The sequence below is a fragment of the Osmerus eperlanus genome, chromosome 25 (assembly GCF_963692335.1).
Source record: "Osmerus eperlanus chromosome 25, fOsmEpe2.1, whole genome shotgun sequence".
Classification (NCBI taxonomy): Eukaryota; Metazoa; Chordata; class Actinopteri; order Osmeriformes; family Osmeridae; genus Osmerus; species Osmerus eperlanus.
Window position 1 is genome coordinate 4,510,408 of NC_085042.1, and position 24,953 is coordinate 4,535,360.

General features: G+C 49.0%; 2 protein-coding genes across 2 annotated transcripts in view; one reads left to right on the forward strand and one right to left on the reverse strand.

Moving 5' to 3' along the window:
- Nucleotides 1-2,907, reverse strand: part of si:dkey-13n15.2 (protein transport protein Sec24C) — a 7,475-nt gene extending 4,568 nt beyond the window's left edge. The window contains 7 exon segments of the mRNA XM_062452128.1: nt 7-100; nt 362-489; nt 689-800; nt 1,218-1,307; nt 1,689-1,762; nt 2,000-2,321; nt 2,767-2,907. Of these exon segments, the coding sequence (XP_062308112.1) occupies nt 7-100; nt 362-489; nt 689-800; nt 1,218-1,307; nt 1,689-1,762; nt 2,000-2,321; nt 2,767-2,907 (961 nt within the window).
- An 18,304-nt stretch (nt 2,908-21,211) lies between these two features.
- hs3st1l2 (heparan sulfate (glucosamine) 3-O-sulfotransferase 1-like 2) lies at nt 21,212-23,149 on the forward strand. Its single transcript, XM_062451490.1, has 2 exons — nt 21,212-21,579; nt 21,831-23,149. Exons 1-2 carry the CDS (start codon nt 21,274-21,276, stop codon nt 22,500-22,502), a joined length of 978 nt encoding a protein of 325 aa, XP_062307474.1. The 5' UTR covers nt 21,212-21,273; the 3' UTR covers nt 22,503-23,149.
- The last annotated feature ends 1,804 nt before the right edge of the window (nt 23,150-24,953 follow it).

Sequence of the window (24,953 nt, forward strand, 5' to 3'; positions counted from 1 at the left end):
TCTGGCCACAGTCCTGCCAGGTCACAGCTGGGCACATGTAGGCCCCACACGCCCCACAGCCTCGCACACACTCCCCCTCACTGCTCACCGGCAGGGGACGCTGTAGAACACAACACACAGGGTCACACAGGAGAATGGAGAGATATTATCGACACAAGAAGTAGACGCAATAACTATTTTGGTATGTTTTTTAAATGTTGTTACGTGCCATTAACCTGCCAGGGACAGCGAATGAAAATTAGCCTGTGTGGCTAAATATACCACATTTACACGATTGATCAAAGGGGCTCATGGTTATTTAGTGCGTGTCTCTCTTAAACATAAGAGACAACACTGTCATAAACACTGTTGGGTGCTCCACCTCTTGCGGCCCAGGCAGGGCCAGGGGAGTGACCAGGGCCCCCAAGGGGAGGTGGCTGAGCAGGGCCATGGGGCCCTCACAGGGGACACAGTAGGAGGTCGCCCGCATGTAGCCTGGCCTGGCGTTACCTGACACACGCACACACACACACAACACGCACACACAAGAAAGTAAAGTAAATATAGAACGCAAAAACAAATGTGTGTCTGCGTTGTACGTGTGCGAGTGTTGTCCGTGCGTGTGTGAGCGTGTCTGTGTGTGTGTGTTTGACCGCAAGAAAGAGAGTATATGTGCGTGTGCATGCGTGCGTGCGTGTGTGTGTCTCACCCCTGTCTTCTGTGATGCACTCAGTGGTAGCCAGGGGAGGGAGAGAAGAGCCAAGCTCTGACACAAACACCCTCCCCTCCCACTCTGCCCTGTCATCCTCCATCACCTTCACCTGGTGGGGAGAGAGAGGGGAGGGTGGAGAGAGAGAGAGAGAGAGAGAGAGAGAGAGAGAGAGAGAGAGAGAGAGAGAGAGAGAGAGAGAGAGAGAGAGAGAGGTAGAAAGGTGAGGGGGTGGATGTATGGAGAAAGAGGGAGAGGGGCGGGGGTGGAGATGGAGAGAGAGAGACGGGGGAAAGGTGGAAAAGGAGATGGAGAAAGACGTAGGAAGGGAGAGAAGGAGAGAGGGTCAGGTGGGTCCACACTACATCCTCGCCTGAGGAATAAGTGACTGTTAGGAAAGAAAGATGAAAAGCATAGAAAACAGGAGGATGGAGAAAGAAAGAGTTGGAGCGAGTTCTGAGCAAGTTCTGAGAGAGAGAGAGAGTTCTGAAAGAGAGAGAGAGTTTCTGAAAGAAAGAGAGAGACGTACAGCGCTGGGTAACAGCTGAGGCTGAAGACCGTAGCGGGACTCGGAACTGGGACTGGAGGTGACCCCTGTCTCTCCTGGAGACAGACACGGCTGGACGGACACACACACACAGAGAGAGAAAGAGAGAGAAACAGAGAGAGTAACACGTTAACCAACATCCTCTCAACACAGGATCATACAGTTCCTTATAGGGACCATACTGTACAGTCTCCTTCCACATTTACAGCTATCATGACATTCCCCATAAAATATTATATTTTCAATATATTTTACATTTTATTAAGTTAGCAGACACTTTTATTCAAAGCAACATACAAACAGTGCTAATAGAAAATCAAGGACGATAAGAGCATAGTTCTAACAGCACTTAGAATCGAAGGACGGTCTGAGTAGCGACATACACTTACAATGTTCCCTATAAGAGATACAGCTTCGTAAGAGACAGGTGTTGTGATGTAGGTGTTCTCTCACCGGATGTGTAGAGGCCTCCTCTAGAGACTGTCCTCTGCAAGGATGGGATGCTGTGTCAGGAGCGTAGCCAGCACCTGAGGGAGGAGACAAATACATGTAAGATATTAGACAGCAAATTAAAAAATTAAAAAAAAGATGTATTTTGTAGTTGATGTTTCCATACTGGTACAGTGTAATTACAATGCCGTACCAAGGTAAACTGTTATGACCATTTTGTCCAGCCTGGCTTGACATTTGAATTTAAAAAATCTGTTTCACATGATCATTGAATGTTGCTCAAGTACATGTTGATATCTAGCAGTGCAGCTTACCAGTGTATGGCTGTTGAGGGGAGGCCAGAAGAGGTTGCTGTTGGACTGGGGAGGAGGGAGACCAGCCTGGCTTGACAGGGCAGGAGGGAGACCAGGCGGGCTGGACTGGGGAGGAGGGAGACCACCCTGGCTGGACAGGGGATGAAGGAGACCAGCCTGGCTGTACTGGGGAGGAGGGAGACCAGGCTGGCTGGACTGGGGAGGAGGGGGACTGGGACCAGACAGGGGGGGCTGGACACCTCTGGATGGGGCGTGTACTCCATGACCCCTGGGTCGGGCTCTGTCCCATATCTGGAGGATGGCTGGGGTCTCCTCCCTCAGCCTGATATGATGGAGGGGCATTGGTGGTTCCATGGGTTGCGGAGGGGGGTGGAGGGTTAGAGGGGGGTGGGGAGGCAGCTTGGGGAGTGTATGGGGAAATGGAGGAGGCTACCCTGAGGGGAGGGGGCCCTCCTAAGAATGGGGGTCCACGGTTAGGAAGGGCCAGTGTGGTTGGAGGGGGGTGGTGGGTTTCCAGGTTTGAACAAGGCACCTCCAGTGGAGGATTTTGGAGTATATTGTTGTGGTGTGGTTGTAGGGATGGTGTGTGGGAAGGCCTGTGTTTGCAGTGTGGATCTGTGGGTGGGTGTATGCTGAGAGGACCCTGGCTCTGCGATGATAAGAGGGGGAAAGTGCCTCCACAGTCCTGGTCATGGGTCTCCAGTATGGGCCGTTGGAGGTTGTTACCACCAGGGCCCTGGGTGGTGGTGGAGCCCAGGGTCAGGTACTGGAGGTTGGGTAAGGGGTGGCAGGCTGGCTTTGGAGGACTTCCAGTCTGGGGTGGGGCTACGGACCAGCCATTCTGACATGGCCACAACTGGCCAGAAGTCGATGTGTGATTTGATGGCGAAGTGTCCATCTTCACCCATACTAGACTGTGATTGGAGATTGCTCACATTGGAGGCGTGACCTGGAAGAAAACAGTTCATAATGTATGACAGCACAGTTACAGCGAGCCCTTGGCCTCTTTCTAAGGTATCTGTCGAACTATTAATTAACTGGAATCAGTCTGCCCTTTGCATTGCAGGGTGAGTGTTGATAGAAATTGTCATAGGCAGCTGACAAGGTAAACATACCTTAGACATCCTCGATCACGGTCACAGCTCAACATAGTAGGCTACTCCCGTCTTCAACCTCCCTCGGAATATTACTGTAGGCTAAATACTGCTGGTACCGCAGCAGACAACGCGTTAGTCCTGATTTGTTTAGCAACAACCGCGTCTGCAGCAGGTGCGGAAGCCTAGATAGACAGCAACTGAAATAGATCTATTTGGTAATATTTACATCCTTACAATAACATTGGAACGGGACTCGAGCTGCGTGAGATAAGGAAGAGCAGCGCCCGCCCACTTTGACCTCACGTACTGACGACGCAGCCCTATTCATTTAACGAATCACGGAAAGACATGTCGATTTTTTACCGAACAATATAGCAAATACATAATCTTCTCATTTATAGAAACAATTTCTAAAATGTCTGATACATTTACTACAGTATGATCATATGTATTGGCAATATTTGGCCACTAGATGGAAGTGTAGACAAGAAGATTGCTGCATTGCAAGAATTGTTTGAATAATTTTCCATTAATATTGAATGAAACCTATTATTCTGTATATTATAATCATTTGTGTTTTTTGTCCAACAACCACATCTAATCATCTTTCAAAAGTGTTCTAACTGATAAAAACCATTCAAAACAGCGGATACAAATATACCTTCCAGGAACTGAGGAGTGGAGAAGTAGACCAAACTAGAGGAAAAAAATGAAAGAAATTGGAGAGGGAGGAGGTAGGAGGGAGTGAGGTGAACGAGTGGAGGAGAGGTTAGAAATAAATATTTGATCTGCCCTCCTCTCTGCCCCCAGCTCTCAGCGTTATAATATTAATGGGGGGCTAGGGGCCTGCAAGGCTTCAGGTGCATTTACACTGGTACCTCTTTTCTGACACACAAACACACACATACACAAAGAAAAAGCACCAGCACACAAGCACTTAGAATCACACACAAGCCCTGACATTACCACTCCCCAATAGCCCCAATTATAGCCCCAATCAAACAGCCACACGCACACACCTGTCTCTCCACCCAGATGAAGGTTGACAGCCCGTACACTGGTTTCCTAAAGCACTTAACCCCTGGCTGAACAAAAGGACCTCGTATGGGACCTCATCAAGACGTGATGGAGACCCTGGGTGATCTGTGGCGTCTCTCCTGAACACGTCGGGGTCGGGGGAAAGGGACAACCTTGAGCTCCGGTGCGTGTCGGCGTGATGATATGAGGCGGTTGGCGCGGAGACGAGAGGAGACGAGTCGCGTGGCGCCCCTGTCCGTGACACGTACACGACCTGGAAGCACTTTGGCATGTGGATGCGTCCTGATGCAGAACACCTGCAGACACGCAGGACTGGGGGGGGGGGGGGGGGGGGGTAGAGGAGGGAGAGGGAGCGGGAGTGGTAGAGGGGGACGAAAAGAGGGAGAGATGGAGGAAGGGAGCAGAAGAGAGGGGGCGAGAGAGATGGACGGGGAAGAAAGAGGTAGACACGGAGAGAGAGAGAGAGAGAGAGAGAGAGAGAGAGAGAGAGAGAGAGAGAGAGAGAGAGAGATAGCAGGAGAGGGAGACATCAGTCGAGGGGGACAGAGAGAGCGATAGAGGGGGAAGAAGGGGGTGAGATAGAGGGAGACAGCGGGAGGGAGGGAGGGAGCAGCAAAGAGGGAGAGAGCAGGACAGAGGGAGAGCGAGAGAGGGAAAGAGGAGAGGTGTTGTGTCTAACCTGTCTAACACTTTAGAGCGGGCAAAATGAGAGGAGGGACAAACGCACAAAAGAAGGCGCGATGCACGCTTCTATGTGCCATTTAGAAACCCAGTTGTGCTCCAGTATATTGGATAGATAAATCAGCTGGATAACTGGTTGATGTGTTACATACATCAACATCTCTACATCCCCGCAAATCATGCAACAAACCAGAAACAACCAGCCTGAACCCAGAGATACAAAGGTTTGGCTCTGGGGGGATAATGTCTAATGAAAAATGATGAACTGATTTCACTATCAGTCTAATTTGTTTTACTCTTCCTCTCTCTCCCTCTCTCTCTCTCCCTCTCTTTATTTCCCTCTGTCCCTAGCTCCCCTTTTTTACCCTCCCTCTCTCAGAGGGAAGAGAGGGATGAGCGAGAGGGAGGAAGGCGGAGAGACGTGGCTGGATGGCTGTCGAGAGTCGGGTCATGTTCACGGAGGATCATAGCTCATTCTTTTACAGCACTGTTGAATTATTCAGGGCCTTTCGTTGGAGAGGCGTTTTCAGAGGAGCGCTGGGAGGTCTATGCTGAGGCCAGGGGCTGTCAGGGCTGCAAGGGTTAGGAGAGGTAACCCTGCAAAGAAACACACACAAGTACGCAGCAATGGACATTCCTACAGCGAATTGAGTGCTGTACATCGGGAATACATCATCCAGGATCAGTGGAACTGCAGGTTTGGACCAAACTAATAATGCCAGGAAGAAATTCTTCGGAGACCAGCGGGGAACAGAGAGGATTACACTGTCTGTCAGAGAGGAGAGGATTCTGCAGTACATGGGGTTTTGAGGGTTGCATGAGGACTCCTTCGCAAACGGGAAGTGTCTCGGAGAGAACAGTTAAAACAAACAACACACTCCAGGGTCATCTGGGAGCAGGAGTCGTACCTGACAACGCTGTGATCCGGAAGAGACACTTGGTGTACACACACACACTCACACACTCAGTCGTTAACGGCACTCCCCCAACATTGTTTTTAATTTGTTTCACCATGGAGACAAAGGAAGTGGAAAAGGACTTTTGGCCCTTTGAGGCCATGTGTATGTACTGAACAAGATACCTTACCTCTCTCTCTCTCTCATACACGCACACACACACACATACAAAGTACAGAACAGCATAGTACAGTACAAACATGCATACCAACACACACTAACCTTAGAGATTCTTCCTTCTTGTTGATTATGCACCTCCACATAAAAATGGTTGGATGGATGGTTGGATGGATGGATGGAGCAGAGGAGGAAGGAAGGAAGGAAGGAAGGAAGAGAGAGGGAGAGTGGGAGGAAGAGTGGGATTAAAGGAAGCTTGCTGCCATCAGCACGTTTAGGAAGACAGCCTGTACTGCATCGGTTGTTAACCAACTCCTCTCAGAGCCCAGACTAACCAGCCTCGTCATCACCATCATCATCACCCTGACATGAACTGAGGGACTCCTCACACACACACACACACACCATTTCATCTACGTTGCGTAGCGTAGCCTTAGGATGTATGAACAACTGACCAGCTGACCTGTTGACCCCTGGGTGGACCAGCGTGTCAGGACAGCTCAAACACCCTGAGGGTCAAAGCGCTGCAGCAGAAAAGGCCTGTTCTCTCCCTCCCCCCCCCCCCTCCTCTCCTGCCCCCTATTCTCCTTTCCTCAATCCCCCCCACCCTCCCCCTTACCTCTTTTCTCCTGTCTTACTCTTCCCTCTCCTCCCTTCTCTGGGCCAGGAGGTCTCCTATGAGCGTCATAGTGGAGCACCCACAGGAGCAAGGATCCAGCCACAACACACCCAATACACACCACAGCTTCTCTGGGTGTGGAGGGTGGGGGGGGGGGGAGATACTGCAGAAAGAGAGGGAGAGAGGAAGAGACAGTCGAACTGTGATGGATGTTTGAGCAAGGGGGTCAAAGTTCAAGGTTTGATGCTATGCCAGGGAAGTATGTCCCAAGTGTTTGCATACCGCATGCAGCAGTACATACTTTGTAAGGTCAGCTGTAGTGCGTTCTAAACGGGGAAAAAACGTATAAAGAATAAAGAGGAAGCAAAAGAAAAACGATGGGATTTGAGACGTAGGGAGAGAGAGAGAGAGAGAGAGAGAGAGAGAGAGAGAGAGAGAGAGAGAGAGAGAGAGAGAGAGAGAGAGAGAGAGAGAGAGAGAGAGAGAGAGAGAGAGAGATAGGAAGAAAGAAAGTGTGCACGCAGGTGTCAGACGGTGCCAGAGTTAGACAGTAAATAGGAAACAAATCAGAAAAGAGTGAGAGAGTGTGAATGTGACAGATAAAGGACATGGGTTTTGTTTGCATCAATGAGCTTTTTCCACGAAAACCTTTTACTCCTGTCAGGGAAAGAAGCTTCAGACACCTCAGAAATGTGACATTTGTTTCCTTCATGATGAAATTCTGGCTTTATTCAGCTGAAGAGCTCACCCTTAGAAAAGCAGAAACTAACTGTTTTTCACCCAAAACTTCAGCTGACTCTCCCAACTCTCTTTTTTAGTTCATCCTCTTGTTTCTTGTTGTCTGTTGAAGTACCAGGTGGAGGGGGTGGGGGAGGGGGGGGGGGGTCGGGAACCATCTCACGTTTCCTCTAAGTGGAGAGGGAGTCTGCTGGCGTGAAACCACCCCTGCAGCCTACATCCTTCTCCAGGGACGCAGAGCGCGTACAGGACCCAAACATGTGACTCCTCTGCGTCTCTGCCAATAGGCCTAAGCGTCTTTACATCCTCACACGCAACTATACCAGCACGCAAATACACACACACATGTTGTCCGTGTTTGCTCTGTGTAGATCCAGCAAGTCTGTATGTGTCTCTGATCCCAACACCGACCCAATAGTCCCTGACATCAGCGAAGAAAGGACAGGGGCGTGGGTTTTAATAGACATGGGTGGAACACGGCAAATTTGTCTAAATATATTCGGCAAATCTATTTAACAGCTGCCTCCTCAGTTAGAAAGTTAGCCCACCTACATTTGAAAACGTCGACTCGATTCCGTGAATTAAAAAAAACCCTGTAAGGTCACAACGCTCATTGATGCACCAGGGAGGGTCCAACAAGCCCAGCTGGTTGGACTTTGCTAATTACGCTCAGTTCAAAGTTTGTCTCGCGCAGTTACACGACGCCTCAATGGCCAGTTAACTCCTTATGTCTCCTAATTCTTCAGAGAACCGTGTGCCATGGGATGGGAGACTCGGCGAGGAGATACGCGGAGATGCCAGCTATGACCAAATGTTCCCAGAGAAGGACATACTATTCTGTTGGTTGCTGAATGGAAGTCTCTTAATGAGTCTCTATCAGGCTCGCCAGTTCTAAAATGGGGGGAGGGGGGGGGAGTTTCCGGGGATGTTTCTTAGAACGTATTATGGGCCAGGTTGGACATAGTTCCTCTCTTCTAATGTCGCTAAAGGGAAGTTAGTCTTACAAACACACGCACACATTCCTGCATTAGTAGACTAACTACAGATTTTACAGTTGACCTTTCCTTCACACTCCAATGGATAGTCTGGGCCATAATCGCGTGTGTGCAGGTGAAAATAAAATATCAAACCTCATTCAGCCAGATATTGGTCTAAATGTCAGTCAAATTATTTACCTAACATCTTTAGGCTGAATGGATTTAGTATTGTTGGCTACAAGTGCTCTGAGTTAATGACTTGAGTGGATTGGCTGGCTGGCTTCGCTGAAGCGAGCTTTTCTTCCCAACACCCCATCATTACTGAGCCAATGCGGAGATTATTTTGCCGGAGAAGCGAGGTTTGAGAGAGGCTCTGCCGGCCGACACAAAGAGCTGAGAGAAAACTTCAGTGACAACCATATAATGAGTCTCTGTGAAGATCGCCCACCATCTTATTGTGGTTTTTTATCTTCCTCCGCCTGAACCACGAAACGACGGGAGTGCCCGGAAAAAAAGAGCGAAGGGCAGACACATGGCAAATTACCCATGCTTATTTATTCAGAGATGTCGCGGCCCCGTTGCGCGGCCACCCTCTGGGCGCTTCTCATGGACCAACCGACTGCGCGCCAAATCACAGACGGAGGTTGAAAGACATAAATAAAGAACCGCGTGTGAATGGAGAGAAAATGGAACGGCGGCAGGAAAGAGAGTGGAGGGAGATAAACTAAGCTCCGGGAGGAGGTCGAGAATGATAGAGGGAGAGGGGGGGAAGGAAGGAGGGGAGACGTTCAGAGACGGAGCATTAAACCGAGACCCAGACACCCAATCTCTCAGTCTGCACAAAGACGAAAAGGAAAGTTAGGTGTTCCTGGTTTGCTGCTGGGATGTGAGGGTGGTTGACTGAGCATGGGAGAGAAGGGGATGGTAGTGGAGGTGGTGGTGGTGGGGGGGGGGGGGGGGTGAGGGAGAGAGAGAACAATGAGAAGAAGAGTGGAAAAGAGACAGTGGGAAAAGTGAGAGAGAAAGGGGGATGATGGAAGACAATGAGTGAGAGGGGGATGAGACAGGGATGCTAGGTGGGGATGAGAGAGAGAGAGGGGAGGGAAGGGGAGGGCCCGAGTGTGTCTCTGGGCCAGCAGGGAGAGGGGGTGGCTTGCCAAGCGTACCCCCCACGGAGACCCCCCAACAGGGGGGCGGCTTTTTGGTTTTGCGAAAGCAATACGTCCCCCACCTTCGTACCGCGAAACATGCACAGAGAAACCCTGACTGCAGAGGAGGGAAGCTTGAAGGTGGGGGTTCTGGAGATGTTAAGATAGTAGGGGGTCTCTTCAGCTCCAACCCCCACACTCCTCACACACACACACACACACTCACACACACCTCCTACGCTGGCCCCCAGCGCTGCTCATCTGTGTGGAGTCTTGTTTGGCTGCCTCACCATCGTGCTCCGAGTGAACCCCACCGGAGGTCGTTTCAAGGCCGGGGGGCGACCGAGAGATTCGTTCTCGCCGCGTCGCTCGCGACCACACACCTTTACACCTTTGCAACTTCCTGTCGACTGGCACAGCAGCCATGCTTGCTCTCTCTCACTCTCTCTCTCTCTCTCACTCTGTCTCTCTCTCTCTCATGCAGGTTAAGACGGTTCCCTCGTCTCTGTCGCTGTTCACACACATCCTCCTGGGGTCGAGGGGTTCAGAAGAATAGTCGTGCTGGCTTCTCAATACGACAGGATGTAGTATGCCTTTCAGGATGCTTTCTAGAGTATTGTATGAGACAGGATATGTAGTGGGCCTTGTTTAAGAAATGTAGGATTATACACACACACACACCTACTTACCGTCCTGAATTATTAACTCCTGATTTTTACAGCTGACCTGTCATTCACACTCCTTTGGAGTCTGGTGTGTGTGTGTGTGTGTGTGTGTGTTTGCTCTCAAGATAGAAAACACATACATCAATTTCACCCAAAATTACTGGGAAAGAGTCTATCGTCATAATTTCTATGAATAATAAGATTGTTGTTGTTGTTGTTGTGTTGCATATACTTTTACTGTGTGCAAGTATTGGTAGGGCCACATTTTACAGATATAGCCTTGTAGACTATCATCTATGGAATAGTTAAAATTGTGTTGCTCTGTCAAGAATACTTAGTGCTATTAATTCCAAATTCTCATAAAATATTCAATGTTATCCAGAGACAGAATTACTCAGAATTCTTTTTTGTGTGCTAAATATTTAACAAATCTCTTAAATGGGATGAGAGACTGTGCAAACTGAAATATTTTTTTTATCAGGTGTTAGCAGAGACTGTTACTGTCAGAACACAGAGAGCAATGTTTGCGTTGTTTTGCTTTATGTAAGCGTATGCAGCTGTCTGGTTGTAACTTATTCATGATTAAGGGGCTCTCCTAAGCAAAAAGATAGAAAAAAAGCTAAACCTAAGGAGAACAAAAGTTAGAGAAATGACTGAAGAATTCTATGTATACATGAACATATATATATATATATATATTCTGTATAATGTATACTTGTGAGAGTGAAATTCTCTGTTCAGTCAAGGCAAGGTGTTCCGTTGAAAGAATGGAAGGATTTAATAGAAGAAAAATGAAAGGGAGTTGTGGGGAGGGGGCGGGTCTGTGTGGGAGAGATGGGGGGGGGTTCCCTTAAGGGGCGATGTGTTTGTGCTAGCGAAGCTCTCGCTCTCTCTCTCTCTCTCTCTGTCTCTCTCCCTCTCTCTCTCTCTCTCTCTCTCTCTCTCTCTCTCTCTCTATCTCTCTCTCACTCACTCTCAGCCACTCACTCGCTCTCACACGCTCAACAGGGTCGACACAAAGCAAAGTCGCTCAAAGACACTCTCTTTCTCTCACACAGTGTCTGACACGGGGCCAGAGACGTATGCTCCACACACACACACACAGACAAACACACACAAGCACACACACATACATACACACACACACACACACACACAGAGACTAGCCTCACCAGCGAAGAAGAGTGAAAAAACAGAAGGAAGTCGAAGGAAGGAAGGAAAGGAGGTAGAAAAGTGATTCAGAGCCATCCACTCTGAGGTTGTCTGTGGAAGAGAAGAGAAGACAAGAGGAAATAGACATCAGGGAAAGACACAAGACCAGAGGAAGACTCATCACTCAGGTAAGAGCACTTGTTTTCTCTCACTCATTATCTCTCGCTTATTATCGCTTCTCGTTCCTCTCCTCCCTTTCTTTCCCCTCGATCCTGGCTCCTGTGGGTTCCTGTGTTTTGTAGATCCAGGGTATGTTCAGCCTTGTGACTGTAATCCTATTAAATGAGTCTTAAATTGTCAGTCTTTCTCAAGACCATATAAACTGGTCTGGGTCTGGATCTCAGATCAGATCAGATCAGATGGGTTTTATTCACCATGTAAGTTCACACAAACAAGGATTTTTCTGTGGCAGGAAGGTGCATACGATAAACATCTGGGTCGGGACCTGGGTCTGGAGCTGGCCGGGTCTGTGTTGGAGTCGAGGTCGAGGTCGGGGTCAGGGATCAAAGTCAGGGTCAGCTTCAGAGTATGGATCAAGGTCTGGAGGTGTTTGTGTGTGTGATTGTGTGTGTGTGAAAACCAAACCAGCTTTTGCTATTCAGGATGTACATACACAAGCCAGGCAACAAACTGTATCTGAACCTTCACCTACAAGAAAACATTTTGATGAAGAAAGTGAAATATTGTGGGTAATTCCATATTTGTCGTGTCTAAACTGTTAACGCGCGGGAAGAGAAGTGGTCCTCTCGAGGTAGACGCCCCGGCTCAGGTCAAATGAGACACGTGGGCCAGAGGTGAACACACAGTCTGTCCACATGTCCTTCTGTGTTGTTTGAAGAGGAACAGACTTGGAGATACCCAAAGAGAGTGAGACACCGAGAGACGCACAAGGTGAGAGAGAAAGGGATAGAGCGTGACACAGGCAGAACGAGAGATTGAGTGGAAAGATAGAGAGACAGAGACGTCTAGAAGAGACAGATTGAGAGACAGTGAATAGATCCATTGTGGAACTGTGGTATCATGTGAGTCGTAGTGGGTATCATACGCACAGACATTTACATTTAGTCATTTAGCAGACGCTCCTATCCAGAGCGACTTGCAGTTAGTACAGGGACATTCTCCCCGAGGCAAGTAGGGTGAAGTGCCTTGCCCAAGGACACAATGTTATTTTTGCACAGCCGGGAATTGAACCAACAACCTTCTGATTAATAGGCCGACTCCCTAACCGCTCAGCCATCTGACATCCAACCATTCATCTTCCAGTGGGACAATCCTGTTCTGTTCTCCTCAGCCCAGTCACTTTACTTTAGTTCTATTTTATACGTAGTAAATGTGTATATATATTTTTTTTTAAGTCATAATTACATAACGTTTTTCATTCATTTAACAAACGCTTGAATCCAAGGCGACACGCAGCACAGGGGATTTCGAACCTGCAGCCTTTTGATCTGCAGTCAACTGCTCCACCCAATGAGCTCCACTCTCTCCCAGTCATCTTAATGTGGTTGAAGAGGAGGCCGGAAGAGAAGGCAAATAACTAGTAAAGAAAGGGAGAAGGTGGTATTAGGAATATAAAAATGTGAAAATGGAACAGGAAAGTTAGACAGAGTGGGAGCGTGGGAGCGTGGGAGGCCAAAAGAAAGTCAAGGGAGAGCAAGAATAATTGAGAGAGCGAGATTCACTTAAAGTGAGAAGTCTCTATCAGTAGTGTCTCTCCCTGTCTGTCTCCCTGTCTCTCGCCCCGTATGTCTCCCTGTCTCTCTACCTATCTCTCTCTCTGTCTCCCTATCTCTCTCCCTGTCTCTATCAGTGGTCTCTCTCCTTGTCTCTCCCAGTCAGTGCTGTCAGCTCTCCCTATCTCAGCCAGTGGTCTCTCTGCGTGTCTCTTCCTCTCAGCAGTCTGTAGTTGCGCGGGGTGAGTGCAACTGCTCTGTCACCTTGGTACAGAGGTGCATTGTGGGTATTCTGTCTGTTTACGCACATTAAACAGCATTAGCTCGACGAGCAGGTTGAATAATACATGAACGCTATTTATGAGCTCTCCGGAGTCCTCTGGAGCGCACAGAGACGCATCCAGTCTTCAAGTCATCAAGGATGAGTGGTGTGGGAGAAGGTAGGTGTGTGTGTGTGTGTGTGTGTGTGAGTCACCATACCAGACACGATCAGGAACTGTCCATCTTCTTCGAATATCTCCAGCTTGTTCCACTTCTGTCACAACATGACAGATGAGAGTTGGACACACACTGCCCACTTTACAGAACGGCCAATTAACCCTGTTGCCTGGCCAATGAGCAGGTTAGAACCCCTCATCGAGAGTTCTGGGAGTTGTAGGACTTCTAAGTGACTTCTCAGCACATCACGAGTCTATCACACCTGTGGCCGTCACATCCAGAAGTGGAATTTGAAATACAGAGAAATGTATCACTTTTGATTTGAACATTTTCATCACTCGAAACGGTTTTGAATCTCAAAGCCGACAATGCCGTCTTGTTGTCTTGTCGTAAACAATGTTTCAGTCAAGGCTCAGCCATTGTTTTAGTTTGGACCACCTGTCTAAGACCCTAAGTTCCACATCAGCGGCACCATGCTTTTAATCCACTTTAAAAGAGAGGCCATCTGTCTATCCTGTTAACCTCTGCTGACTCTGGGTTGACTAAGACTGTGTTTACAGGACCTCGAGAGGGATAAAGTTCATCAACCTGGCAACCATCCACCACCATCAGGGTTAAGGTCCTCACGGTAGACCACAACACAGGTGCACACACACAGATACACACGCACACAAACACACAAAGCAAATGCAGAGTGGGTTGCGTTAACAACCACTCACACACACACACACACACAGACAGACACACACACAGTCAGACCAGGAAGAGAAGCGGTCTGGGCAGGGCCATCACACTCCAGTGGCTCTAAACGAAGGTGACAGGACCCCCTGCTGACAGCCAGATGGAGGGAGCTGGAGAGATCCCACCTTTGTCCATGAACACACACACACACACAAACACACACTCATACACTCCCAGGCGGAAGTTCCTGATGGGTCTGTGGTTCTTGTCAGTCAGGGTCCTCAGGTTGTCTTCTTGAGGTGGTTTAGCTGCTATGGTTCTGGTGCTCATTTATATGGTGGTTCTGGTCATTCACATGGTGGTTCTGGTGCTAATTCAGATGCTGGTTCTGGTTCAGGTTCTGGTGATGGTTCAGTTGCTGGCTCTACTATTGGTTCTCCTTGGTGGATGATGCCATCTCTGTCATCATGTCTTGCTGATAGCAAGCATACTAATAATCATAAATATGTGAGATAGCAGTGCCTTGCTGATAGCAAGCACACTAAAAGCCGCATTAATAGAAGAACGTTAGAATGGCCCGCCCCTCCTGCTGTTCAGACTGCTGAAATCAATCAACCCAATCTTCCTCTTATTGAGTTGTTTTTAACAAACTAATTTGACCCTCCCCCCCAGCCCCACACACACACACAAGACCCCCCTGTGTGTGGACCAAGGGCGATTGTCGTGAAGCACCCCAGTGGGGGGCTGCAGTGTAGGATCATGGGGGTGACCTTGGTGCTTGAGCGCTAGTCGGAGTGCAAGCTGCAGCGTGCGTGCGTGCATTTTTGTGTGTGTGTTAATGTATGTATCTGTGTCATGTGGTTGTGCGTGTGGGTGTGCGTGGGTGTGCGTGAGTGTGTGTGAGGGCATGGTGGAGTGTGAGTGCACGTGTGTGAGTGCACGTGTGTGTGCGTCTGGGTCTGGGTGGCTGTGCGTTAGTAGCTGCTGTTTGTGTCTGCTCTCATTAACCTCCACTCCCAGTGAGAGTCTGCAGACCTGACGGGGGGGGGGGGGGGGGGGTGTGCGACGGGGCGACGAGATGGAGAGAGGGATGAGGGGAAGAAAGAAGGGGGGGAGTAAAGCCATTTAAGAGTCATAAAGTGCTTGGTCAATCAAAACCCCCCTGCTAAGGGCCTCATGTCCTCCAGCCTGTCACTTCATCTCCCATAGTGAGAGCGTGTGTGTGTGTGTCTGGAGAGCCACTGAGGCATTCGACACAGAGGCACACAGGCTATTACACATGTCACTGAGAAGCACAGTGAAGGAGAGAGAGAGACTGAGCGAGAGACAGAGACGGATGAAGTGTTTACTCTGTGGAGAGTTGCAAACAGTAATTTGCCTGTTAGTAAAAGCGATTTGCCTAATAGTCACATGAGAAAGGTGAGCATGCACGTATATGTTCATGTGGGAGTCTGTGTGTGTGTGTGTTTTATTATTATAACCTTTATGTAACCAGGAGAGACCCATTGAGATTAAGAATCTCTTTTTCAAGGGAGACCTGGCCAAAACAGGCAGCAGCATACATACAAACATAGTTACAGACAGAAACACAAAAGGAGACAACATTTAGGAGTTAGTGTCGTAGCCAGGTACATTAAAAACATTTACATCTTAAGGAATCTGTCTCTAGCTCTTTCATTTTTAATTTAAAAGCATTAGGCGAGATGAATTCCTTTCGTTTCAAGACATTTTGCAACATATTCCATGCCGAGGGTGCAGAGTACACAGAAGCCCTCCTTCCAATTTCCGTACGGGCATAAGGGACAGATAGCATGACGCAGTCCTGAGAACGCAAAGAGTATTTCCAGGCACTTTTCTGCTTTATAAGGACACAAAGGTAGTATGGGAGCAGACCAAGAATGGCCTTATATATAAAGGCGTACCAATGACAGAGCCTACGGGTGGTCAGAGCAGGCCATGTGTGTGTGTGTGTGTGTGTTGTTTGGGGTGGGGGTGGGTGAGGATGGGGAGTCTCTGTGGAACAGACTGCTACTTCACAATGATTTCAGTATAACTATCTGGGTCAGCGAGTCTGGACAGAGACTGGGACTCATCCTGGACTGGGAGTAGAGAGATGAATCTGGGATGATCCCGGGATGAGGCTAACCGGATCCAGATCTAGTTTTATTACTGTCATCACGGGTCTCCTTTGGCTGTAATATGGCACCGACTGTGACATCATCTGTGACCGCTAACATCTCTCTACTCCTCCTTCAGCCCCCGTCATCCTCCCATCTCTCTACTTCTTCTTGGTGCTGCTCAGTCTCTCCATCTTCCAGTTTCTCCTTCTCTCGCTCTCTGTCTCCCTCTGTCTCTCGCTCTCTGTCTCCCTCTGTCTCTCGCTCTCTGTCTCCCTCTGTCTCTCGCTCACTGTCTCCCTCTGTCTCTCTCTCCCTCTCTCTCTCTCTTTGGGGAGGAGGCTTCAGGAGAGGTTGTTTCTCAATACCGGTTGCCATAGCGAGGCAGTAGGTGTTGAAATCCACCTGGCGTGGGTGTCGGTATGGCAACCTCTCTCCATGAGCATCCCCAAGGGTCTCTCTCTCACCTCTCCCTCTCTTCAACACCTCTCTTCCTTTTTTTACCATCCCTCGCTCTTCCGTCCCTTTCTCATTCCAAACCCCGCAACGCTCATAATTAAAAACAATTCTTGTTTCCCCCCCCCTCCCTTCCTCCTCCCTCTCTTGATCCCTTCCTGACTGTGTTTAACCCAGATACCCAGTTGAAGACCCAGACCATATTCGGTTCACTGGCCCATAACAATATTGACCAAACATAATGAACCTAACCCCATCTGTCAACTAACCTCCGTTACACACCCATATGTACACACACACACACACACACATGTACACATTCACTCAAATGTTGAGCACATTTTCACCCCCAGACATCAACAAACATCTATTTGAACACAAACAAGCACATATATACGTGAATACACACTTACATTATGGATTCCACCCTTCCATCAACCCTAACACAGGCTCTGGGCAGGCCCCTCTTCCCACACACAGAACTGTCCTGACAACCTCCTGACAACCTCCTGACAACCACACCAGTGAGCTTACAGCCTGGAGTTTAGTTCCTGGGGACCCAACCTGCAGAGCACACCAGAGAAATAGCGAGAGAAGGAGGGAGAGAGAGAGAGGCAGAAATAAAGGGTGGAGAGAGACAGAGAGAGAGGGAGAGAGAAAGGGGGAGAGAAAGACAGGGAGAGAGAGGAGGTAGAGTGAGAGGGAGGAGAGAGAGATTTATGAGGGGTGTCTGACCTGGTCACCAAAATCCACTGTGATGGTTCAGAGAAGGCCTGCAGGCTGTTACCGTGGGAACACATACATATGCCCATTTGATGGCACGTAAACAAGTATGTGGGTCGGTTGAAGAGTTTGCGTGTGTGTCTGTGTGTGTGTAGGTGTGCGTGTGTCTATTCTGTGTGTGTGTTGATTTAAAGTGACCTGACCCATCAGTCCCCCTGGTGAACACAAACAACCTGTCTCTTCACTTCTCCTTTCTCTCCTCTCCCTTCTCTCCCTTCTCTCTCTCTCTCTCTCTCTCTCTCTCTCTCTCTCTCTCTCTCTCGTTCCAAATGTCATCCGCGGCACTGTGCCAGACAAAACACGAAGACACACACATACACACATGCCACACACACACACCAGACACACAGACTTGAGCATGCCTACCGCATTGTCCCCAGACACCCATGCAAAGGCTCTTTTAATTAGAACCATAGACCCGCCCCTCTCCATTCTGATCCCTCTCTCTCTCTCCCTCTTTCTCATTCTCTCACACACACACTCTTCTTATCTCGAACCCCTCCCTCTCGCCCCCGCTTATCTCTTCTTGATACACACACAACACCCCCCCCCCCCTCTCAGCCCCATTGTGTGCATACACACCCCTATCATTCACAATGAACCATATAAAGTCCACACACGAGAGAGAGAGAAAGTGAGAGAGAAAGAGAGAGGGGGAGAGAGGGGGGAGAGAGAGAGACGGGAAGATGGAACTCTTTTCAGTATTTGATACGATTGACCCAGATCTTCAAGCGCGAACAACTGGGGAGGGGGGGGGTCCGTTGGGTGTGTATTCGACGGCAGAAGTGTGTTTGTGTGTGTGTGTGTGTGTGTTGTTCTAAAGAGTCTAATTTGAAACCTAGCAGGGGGTCGCTGGGCAGAAGAAGGTCAGATTTCAATGAAGGTCAAAAGACAGACAGACAGACAGACAGATAGGCAGACAGACAGACAGACAGACAGACAGACAGATAGGCAGGCAGGCAGGCCATATTTCCAGACTAGCTTCTGATTTATTATTATTATTTCTCACCTTCTCTTCCTCCCCGTCTCCCTCTCTTCATACGCTCAACAATGAGTCAAATAGACTGGGTTGGCCTACTTGAAAAAATTGCGTATATGCAAAGTTGACAGATAAGCAAAATACCTTGTTTTGATCTATTTTAATGAGAGCATAGATTTTTTTTTTATGTTTTTTTTTATGAAAGGTCGCCACTAATATCTAGGCACTTGTATAGGTTCCTGTTATTGTGATGATATATAGTGGCGGAGCTTCTCCCCAAAAAACAATTTTCTTTGGTTTTGAAACCAGCAGAGGAACCGCAGGTGTTTCGGAGCTTCTGTTTCATCTACTGATGGAGAGAATGGAGAGAGGAGAAAAAAGACTGGAGAGAACAGCGGAAAGTGCAACTGACAAGAGAGGAAGAGAGAAACTGAGAGACAAAAGACAAGAGAAATCGAGCTAATAACAAAGAAAGAGGGAGAGGGGACAGAGAGAGAGAGAAAGGGGGGAGAGAGAGAGAGAGAGAGAGAGAGAGAGAGAGAGAGAGAGAGAGAGAGAGAGAGAGAGAGAGAGAGAGAGAGAGAGAGAGAGAGAGAGAGAGAGAGAGAGAGAGTTTATCTAGGTCCACCAGCCCTGGTGATATGGCCAGACTGGCACTTCTCAGTCTTTTCACCACACCACCCCCTACAGGGCCAATCTCTCTCACTAAGTTACACACACACCCTCCTGCTGAGAGCACACACACACACACACACACACACAGTACCTCCCTCTCTCCCTCTCTCCCTGCATGTAGGCTAATCCTGCCCCCCCCCCCCCCCGCCTTAAATACCAGCGCTCCCAGGAACCATGTTTCTAAGGCTGGGCGTGTGTGTGTATGTATGTGTGTGAGAGAGAGAGAGAGAGAGAGAGAGAGAGAGAGAGAGAGAGAGAGAGAGAGAGAGAGAGAGAGAGAGAGAGAGAGAGAGAGAGAGAGAGAGAGAGAGAGAGAGAGAGAGAGAGAGAGAGAGAGAGAGAGAGAGAGAGAGAGAAAGACAACACAACAGAAGATACATACCAAAATACATACAAAGAGCCTAGGCACAGTTACAAACAACTGGCAAACCCCCACAACTACACAAACTAGGAGAGGGGGGGGGAGGGAGAGAGGGAGGGAGGGTTGAGAGAGAGAAGGCAAGACAAAGAAAGAAACAAGGGACAGAGAGAAAGAGGGAGGGAAAGAATGAGAGAGAGAGAGAGAGAGAGAGAGAGAGAGAGAGAGAGAGAGGGGGGGAGGGAGATTGAGAGGGAGAAAGTGAAAGAAAGTGAGAAAGTGAGGGAAGGAAAGAGAGATAAGGAGGGAGAAAAAAAGAGAGAGAGCGAGAGAAAGGGAGAGAGAAAGAGACTGAATGGAAAGAGGGGAGCAAGAGAGAGAGAAAGGGAGAGAGATTCCCCCCCTAAGACGCACAGATGAGTACATTTGCTTTTTTCACAGATAATTGACTTCAGGTCGTCTTCCTCTCGTGGCATGCTGCTGCTCCTGTTGTCAATATGGGAAGCTAACGCACCACTGACAGTCCTGGCATTGTTCTCCTCAGCGGCTGCTGTTTGGTCACTGATGTGAGTCATGAGAGCCAGTCTGTCAGGGACCAGGGCTCACAGTGACGGCAGCGTGAGCCTCATTGAACAGATCTAAAGAGGCCGTCTGGAGCCTCGTATGTTATTAATGGGGAACATAGTCTCCCCACTCACCCATCACAAACTGCTAATCCAGTCAGCCATTTTGTTGAATTGGAGCATGGTGCGAGGCTTGCTTCAGTTGATGGACCACACGTCAGTTCTGAGAAGATGAGGCTCTGGCAAACTATTTATGACCGTAAAGTGTTTCTCTTTAAATGTTTCCCAAACAATGTTTGAAAACAAGAGAGAGAGCTAAGGTTTGGAAGGAATGGGTGGGGTGGGGGGGGGGAGAAAGAGAAAGAGATAAAGATTGAGACACACGGAGAGAGAAATAGTTGTTACAGGTGGAAAAACGTGGGGAAAAGAGAGGGATGGAAAAGAGAGCAAGTGCGAGAGAGAGAGAGAGAGAGAGAGAGAGAGGGATAGAAAGCGGGATCGGAAAAGCTTGAGACAAAGAGAGCGAGAGAGACGAGGAGAACGGGGGGATGGGGGGGGAATGAAGCAGAATGCTCGACGCGACAGGAGGGAGATACTCTAGTGTATCAGTCACAGCGGAGGTTATCCACCCACTTAACATGAGGCATCTGTCTTTCCACACACACACACACACACACACACACACAGAGGCAGAGTGACACCACACGGCAGAGGAACACAAACACAGGATCTAGGCGAGGAGGACGATGAAGGGAGCAGGAGAAATGACGACATCCCCTCCGCAGGGGGTGCCGGGCAAGAGGTCGAGGGCGGAACATCGTTCCCACCGGGCGCAATTAGCACGCTCACACAGGAACAGGGATCGGCAGGAACACGAGACAAGCTAATTAATAAGATGTCGTCCTCGACAACAACAGCAGCGTGGTGATCGCTAACAGCAGAGAGAGGTGGAGGTGTTGTGACTGGGCCGGGTGGAGAGGATAGACAGGGCTGGGTGGAGGTGTTGTGACAGGGCCGGGTGGAGAGGATAGACAGGGCTGGGTGGAGGTGTTGTGACTGGGCCGGGTGGAGAGTGTATATCTGTATCTTGTAAGTGTGTGTGTCTCTTGCAGGTTCTCCAGTGTAAAGGAGGAATCCTGAGGAACCCTGCTGTGAACGGCTCCGTCTCTGGACGCCTTGAAGCTACATGAGTGGCGTCCACGTGACCTCGCCTCCACCTCTCAGTGTGACTGTGTGTGTGTGTGTGTGTGTGTGTGTGTGTGTGTGTGTGTGAGTGAGTGTGTGTGTATCCTCTCTCCCCACCATGCTGTGGACAGTGTTGCTAGCTCTGCTGGTTCTGCTCCTTCTGCAAACCCAGCTGTGCATCTGCCTACGGGAGTTACGCACAGCCAGCTCATCTTCCTCCTCCTCCTCCTCCTCCTCCTCCTCCTCCTCCTCCTCCTCCTCCTCCTCCTCCTCCTCCTCCTCCTCCTCCTCCTCCCCTCCCCTCCGCAACGCCACCCAGCAGCGCCTGCCCGGTGCCATCATCATCGGCGTGAGGAAGGGGGGCACCAGGGCCCTTCTGGAGATGCTCAACCTGCACCCGGACGTGGAAGTGGCCAAGGCCGAGGTGATCATTGTGATGGATCGGCAGGGGTCGACTTCCTAGTGACTACTTTCAGACCTTATCATTCGAACAGTCCCATTCAAAACACGAAGGAGTCATTTTCGGTAGTTGATGTGATGATCATATAAAACAATATGACAATAAAATGGCACTGTGTGGTATCACAGAGACCACATACAGATCAAATGATGTGTCTCCTCTCCTCACCCTTTGTGACCTCCCTTCTCCTCCCCCCCTCCTTCCCTCTCTCTCAGGTCCACTACTTCAATGTGGAGGAGCACTACCGGCGGGGCCTGGCCTGGTACCGTGCCCAGATGCCCTTCACCCTCCCCAGGCAGCTGACCGTGGAGAAGACCCCTGGGTACTTCTCTTCGCCTGAGGTGCCGGCACGCGTCTGGGACATGAACCCGGCAGTCCGCCTCCTCCTCATTGTCCGAGACCCGGCTGAGCGCCTGGTTTCCGACTACACCCAGGTCCTCCACAACCGCCTGGCCCGCAACAAGCCCTACCAGACCCTGGAGGAGCTGCTCCTGGGGCCGGAGGGACGCATCGACCCTGCCTACAAGGCCCTGCAGCGCAGCTTGTACCACCAGCACCTGGCCCGCTGGCTGGAGGTCTTCCCCAGAAAGCAGGTCCACGTGGTGGACGGGGAGGCCTTGGTTCAGGACCCCTTCCCGGAGCTGCAGAGGGCCGAGAAGTTCCTGGAGCTCCCGCCGCGCATCTCATCCTCCAACTTCTACTTCAACACCACCAAGGGCTTCTATTGCCTGGTGGCGGCCGGCGGCCATGACAAGTGCCTGGACGAGTCCAAGGGGCGCCCACACGCTCCGCTCAGCGCCCAGGCCTTCAGGAAGCTGTGTCGCTACTTCTGGGAGGCCAACAGGATTTTCTTCGACATGGTGGGCCGCTCCTTCTCCTGGTGCTGACCAGGTCAGCTGGGGGGGGGTCCTGAGGGATCATGTTACTTTCAGCCTATCGGCGATGAGGATTTTTTCAGACCGGCAGCTGGGTTGATGGAGGGATCTGTCGGGTCACCTGGTTGGGATGCCTGGTGGAGAACCTTGGTGTGCTTGAGTCGAGCGACCAGACCGAGAGCTGAGAGAGACCAGCAAGTCTTATTCCAGTGCTGCACTACCCTCTACTGGCAGGTCCCATGTTAGGCTCAGTCTGAACATGGCAGACTAGATGATGTCTTACAGGGCAAAATGTTGTTTTTAAGGCCATAGTAACAGTGCAGTTAGTTTGTGAAAAATAAACAATCGGGATAATGAAAGAAGAATGAGGGAAACCTTGTGAGCAGGACAACACAGGGCGACACACAGACTTGACAAAATGTGTGATTAAAATAGCAGGAAGCTAAATGTGGGATCTGAGAGGTGCGTATTGTTGCACTATGAACTGGTCAAAACTATATGAATTTGCAGATTCACTGTACCAGCTAGTCAGCTAAAACGTGAAGATGCTCAGACTACAAAGAATGACTGTGAAAAGAAACGTTCTTGTTGAAGTAGTTATGTTGGGAAATGTCCTTGGGCAAGGCACTTCACCCTACTTGCCTCGGGGGAATGTCCCTGTAAGTCGCTCTGGATAAGAGCGTCTGCTAAATGACTAAATGTAAATGTTTGAATGTTCACCCATTTAGATTTTTATGCTGGACTAACAGTTCCCCTTTTAAAGGTTTAATAGAAATCTCTATTTTTGGTCTCTTGAATTTAGCTACTTCAAGGAGTTTTAGTTGCAATGTGTTGTAAGCTTCATTTTCTAAACCCTTCTTCAATAAACGTCCACACGTGTCCTAACTTACAGATCCCTGATTCATATCGCCTCAGTTTTTGTTTTATGGACATCGCCCTGCACCCACAAGGACCACAATCTGCTTTTTTGGATTCATCAAAACACTTACATTATGACAGTCATGTTGAGCTATTCCTCAAAGCAAGCGCCACGGCCGCCTCGATTAAAGGCTGTTTGATCAGAGACAGTCAATTTGCGTGATAAATCAAAACGTGATAAATCTCTTATGCCTCCGGACAGATCTACAACTCTATGCTTACCCCCCTCTCTATCTTTCTTACTTTCTCTTTCACTCTCTGTCTCCTCCTTCTTTCCTCACTATCTTCTCTCCCTCCTTCCTCCCTTCGTCCATTTATACCTCCTATAAGCAACTCTTCAATGAGAAGGATTTCTCTGTAGAGCAACAGCATGAAAATGAGAGAGAGAGAGAGATGAGAGAGAGAGACATACAGTAAAGCCTGACATGAGAAAAACAAAAGATTTCCTACCTTTGAATATGCAAGGCAGCCATTTATTTCATGTTGTCCCTGTGGATATCTGAGCAGACGGACTCAGAGCTGGGATGAACTCCTCACACCATATTTGGTTGGAAAGTCTTCACATCCTCTGGGTAGTACTCGATCCCTGGACCTCGCAAGTAGTTGCGCAAGCGCAACTACAGTTAGGTCCATAAATATTTGGACATTGACACAATTTTCATCATTTTAGCTCTGTATACCACCACAATGGATTTGAAATGAAACAACAAGATGTGCTTTAAGTGCAGACTTTCAGCTTTAATTTCAGGGTATTTACATCCAAATCAGGTGAACGGTGTAGGAATTACAATACGTTTTATATGTGGCCCCCCCCTTTTTAAGGGACCAAAAGTAATTGGACAATTGGCTGCTCAGCTGTTCCATGGCCAGGTGTATGTTATTCCCTCATGGGAGTTCGTTATTTCATTGACAAGGAGCAGATAAAAGGTCTAGAGTTCATTTCAAGTATGGTATTTGTGTTTGGAATCTGTTGCTGTCAACTCTCAATATGAAGTCCAAAGAGCTGTCACCATCAGTGAAGCAAGCCATCGTTAGGCTGAAAAATCAAAACAAACCTATCAGAGAGATAGCAAAAACATTAGGTGTGGCTCAATCAACTGTTTGGTACATTCTTAAAAAGAAAGAACGCACTGGTGAGCTCAGCAACACCAAAAGACCCGGAAGACCACGGAAAACAACTGTGGTGGATGACAGAAGAATTCTTTCCCTGGTGAAGAAAAACCCCTTCACAACAGTTGGCCAGATCAAGAACACTCTCCAGGAGGTAGGCGTATCTGTGTCAAAGTCAAAAATTAAGAGAAGACTTCACCAGAGTAAATACAGAGGGTTCACCACAAGATGTAAACCATTGGTGAGTCTCAAAAACAGGAAGACCAGATTAGAGTTTGCCAAAAAACATCTAAAAGAGCCTGTACAGTTCTGGAACAACATCCTATGGACAGATGAGACCAAGATCAACTTGTACCAGAATGATGGGAAGAGAAGAGTATGGAGAAGGGAAGGAACTGCTTATGATCCAAAGCATACCACCTCATCAGTGAAGCA

What these genes read in the sequence shown, in the direction of transcription:
- hs3st1l2 (XM_062451490.1), top strand. Translation starts at nt 21,274, where the DNA reads ATGCTGTGGACAGTGTTGCTAGCTCTGCTGGTTCTGCTCCTTCTGCAA. An exon ending in TGGAAGTGGCCAAGGCCGAG is followed by an intron (nt 21,580 to 21,830) that starts GTGATCATTGTG and finishes CCTCTCTCTCAG; the next exon opens with GTCCACTACTTCAATGTGGA.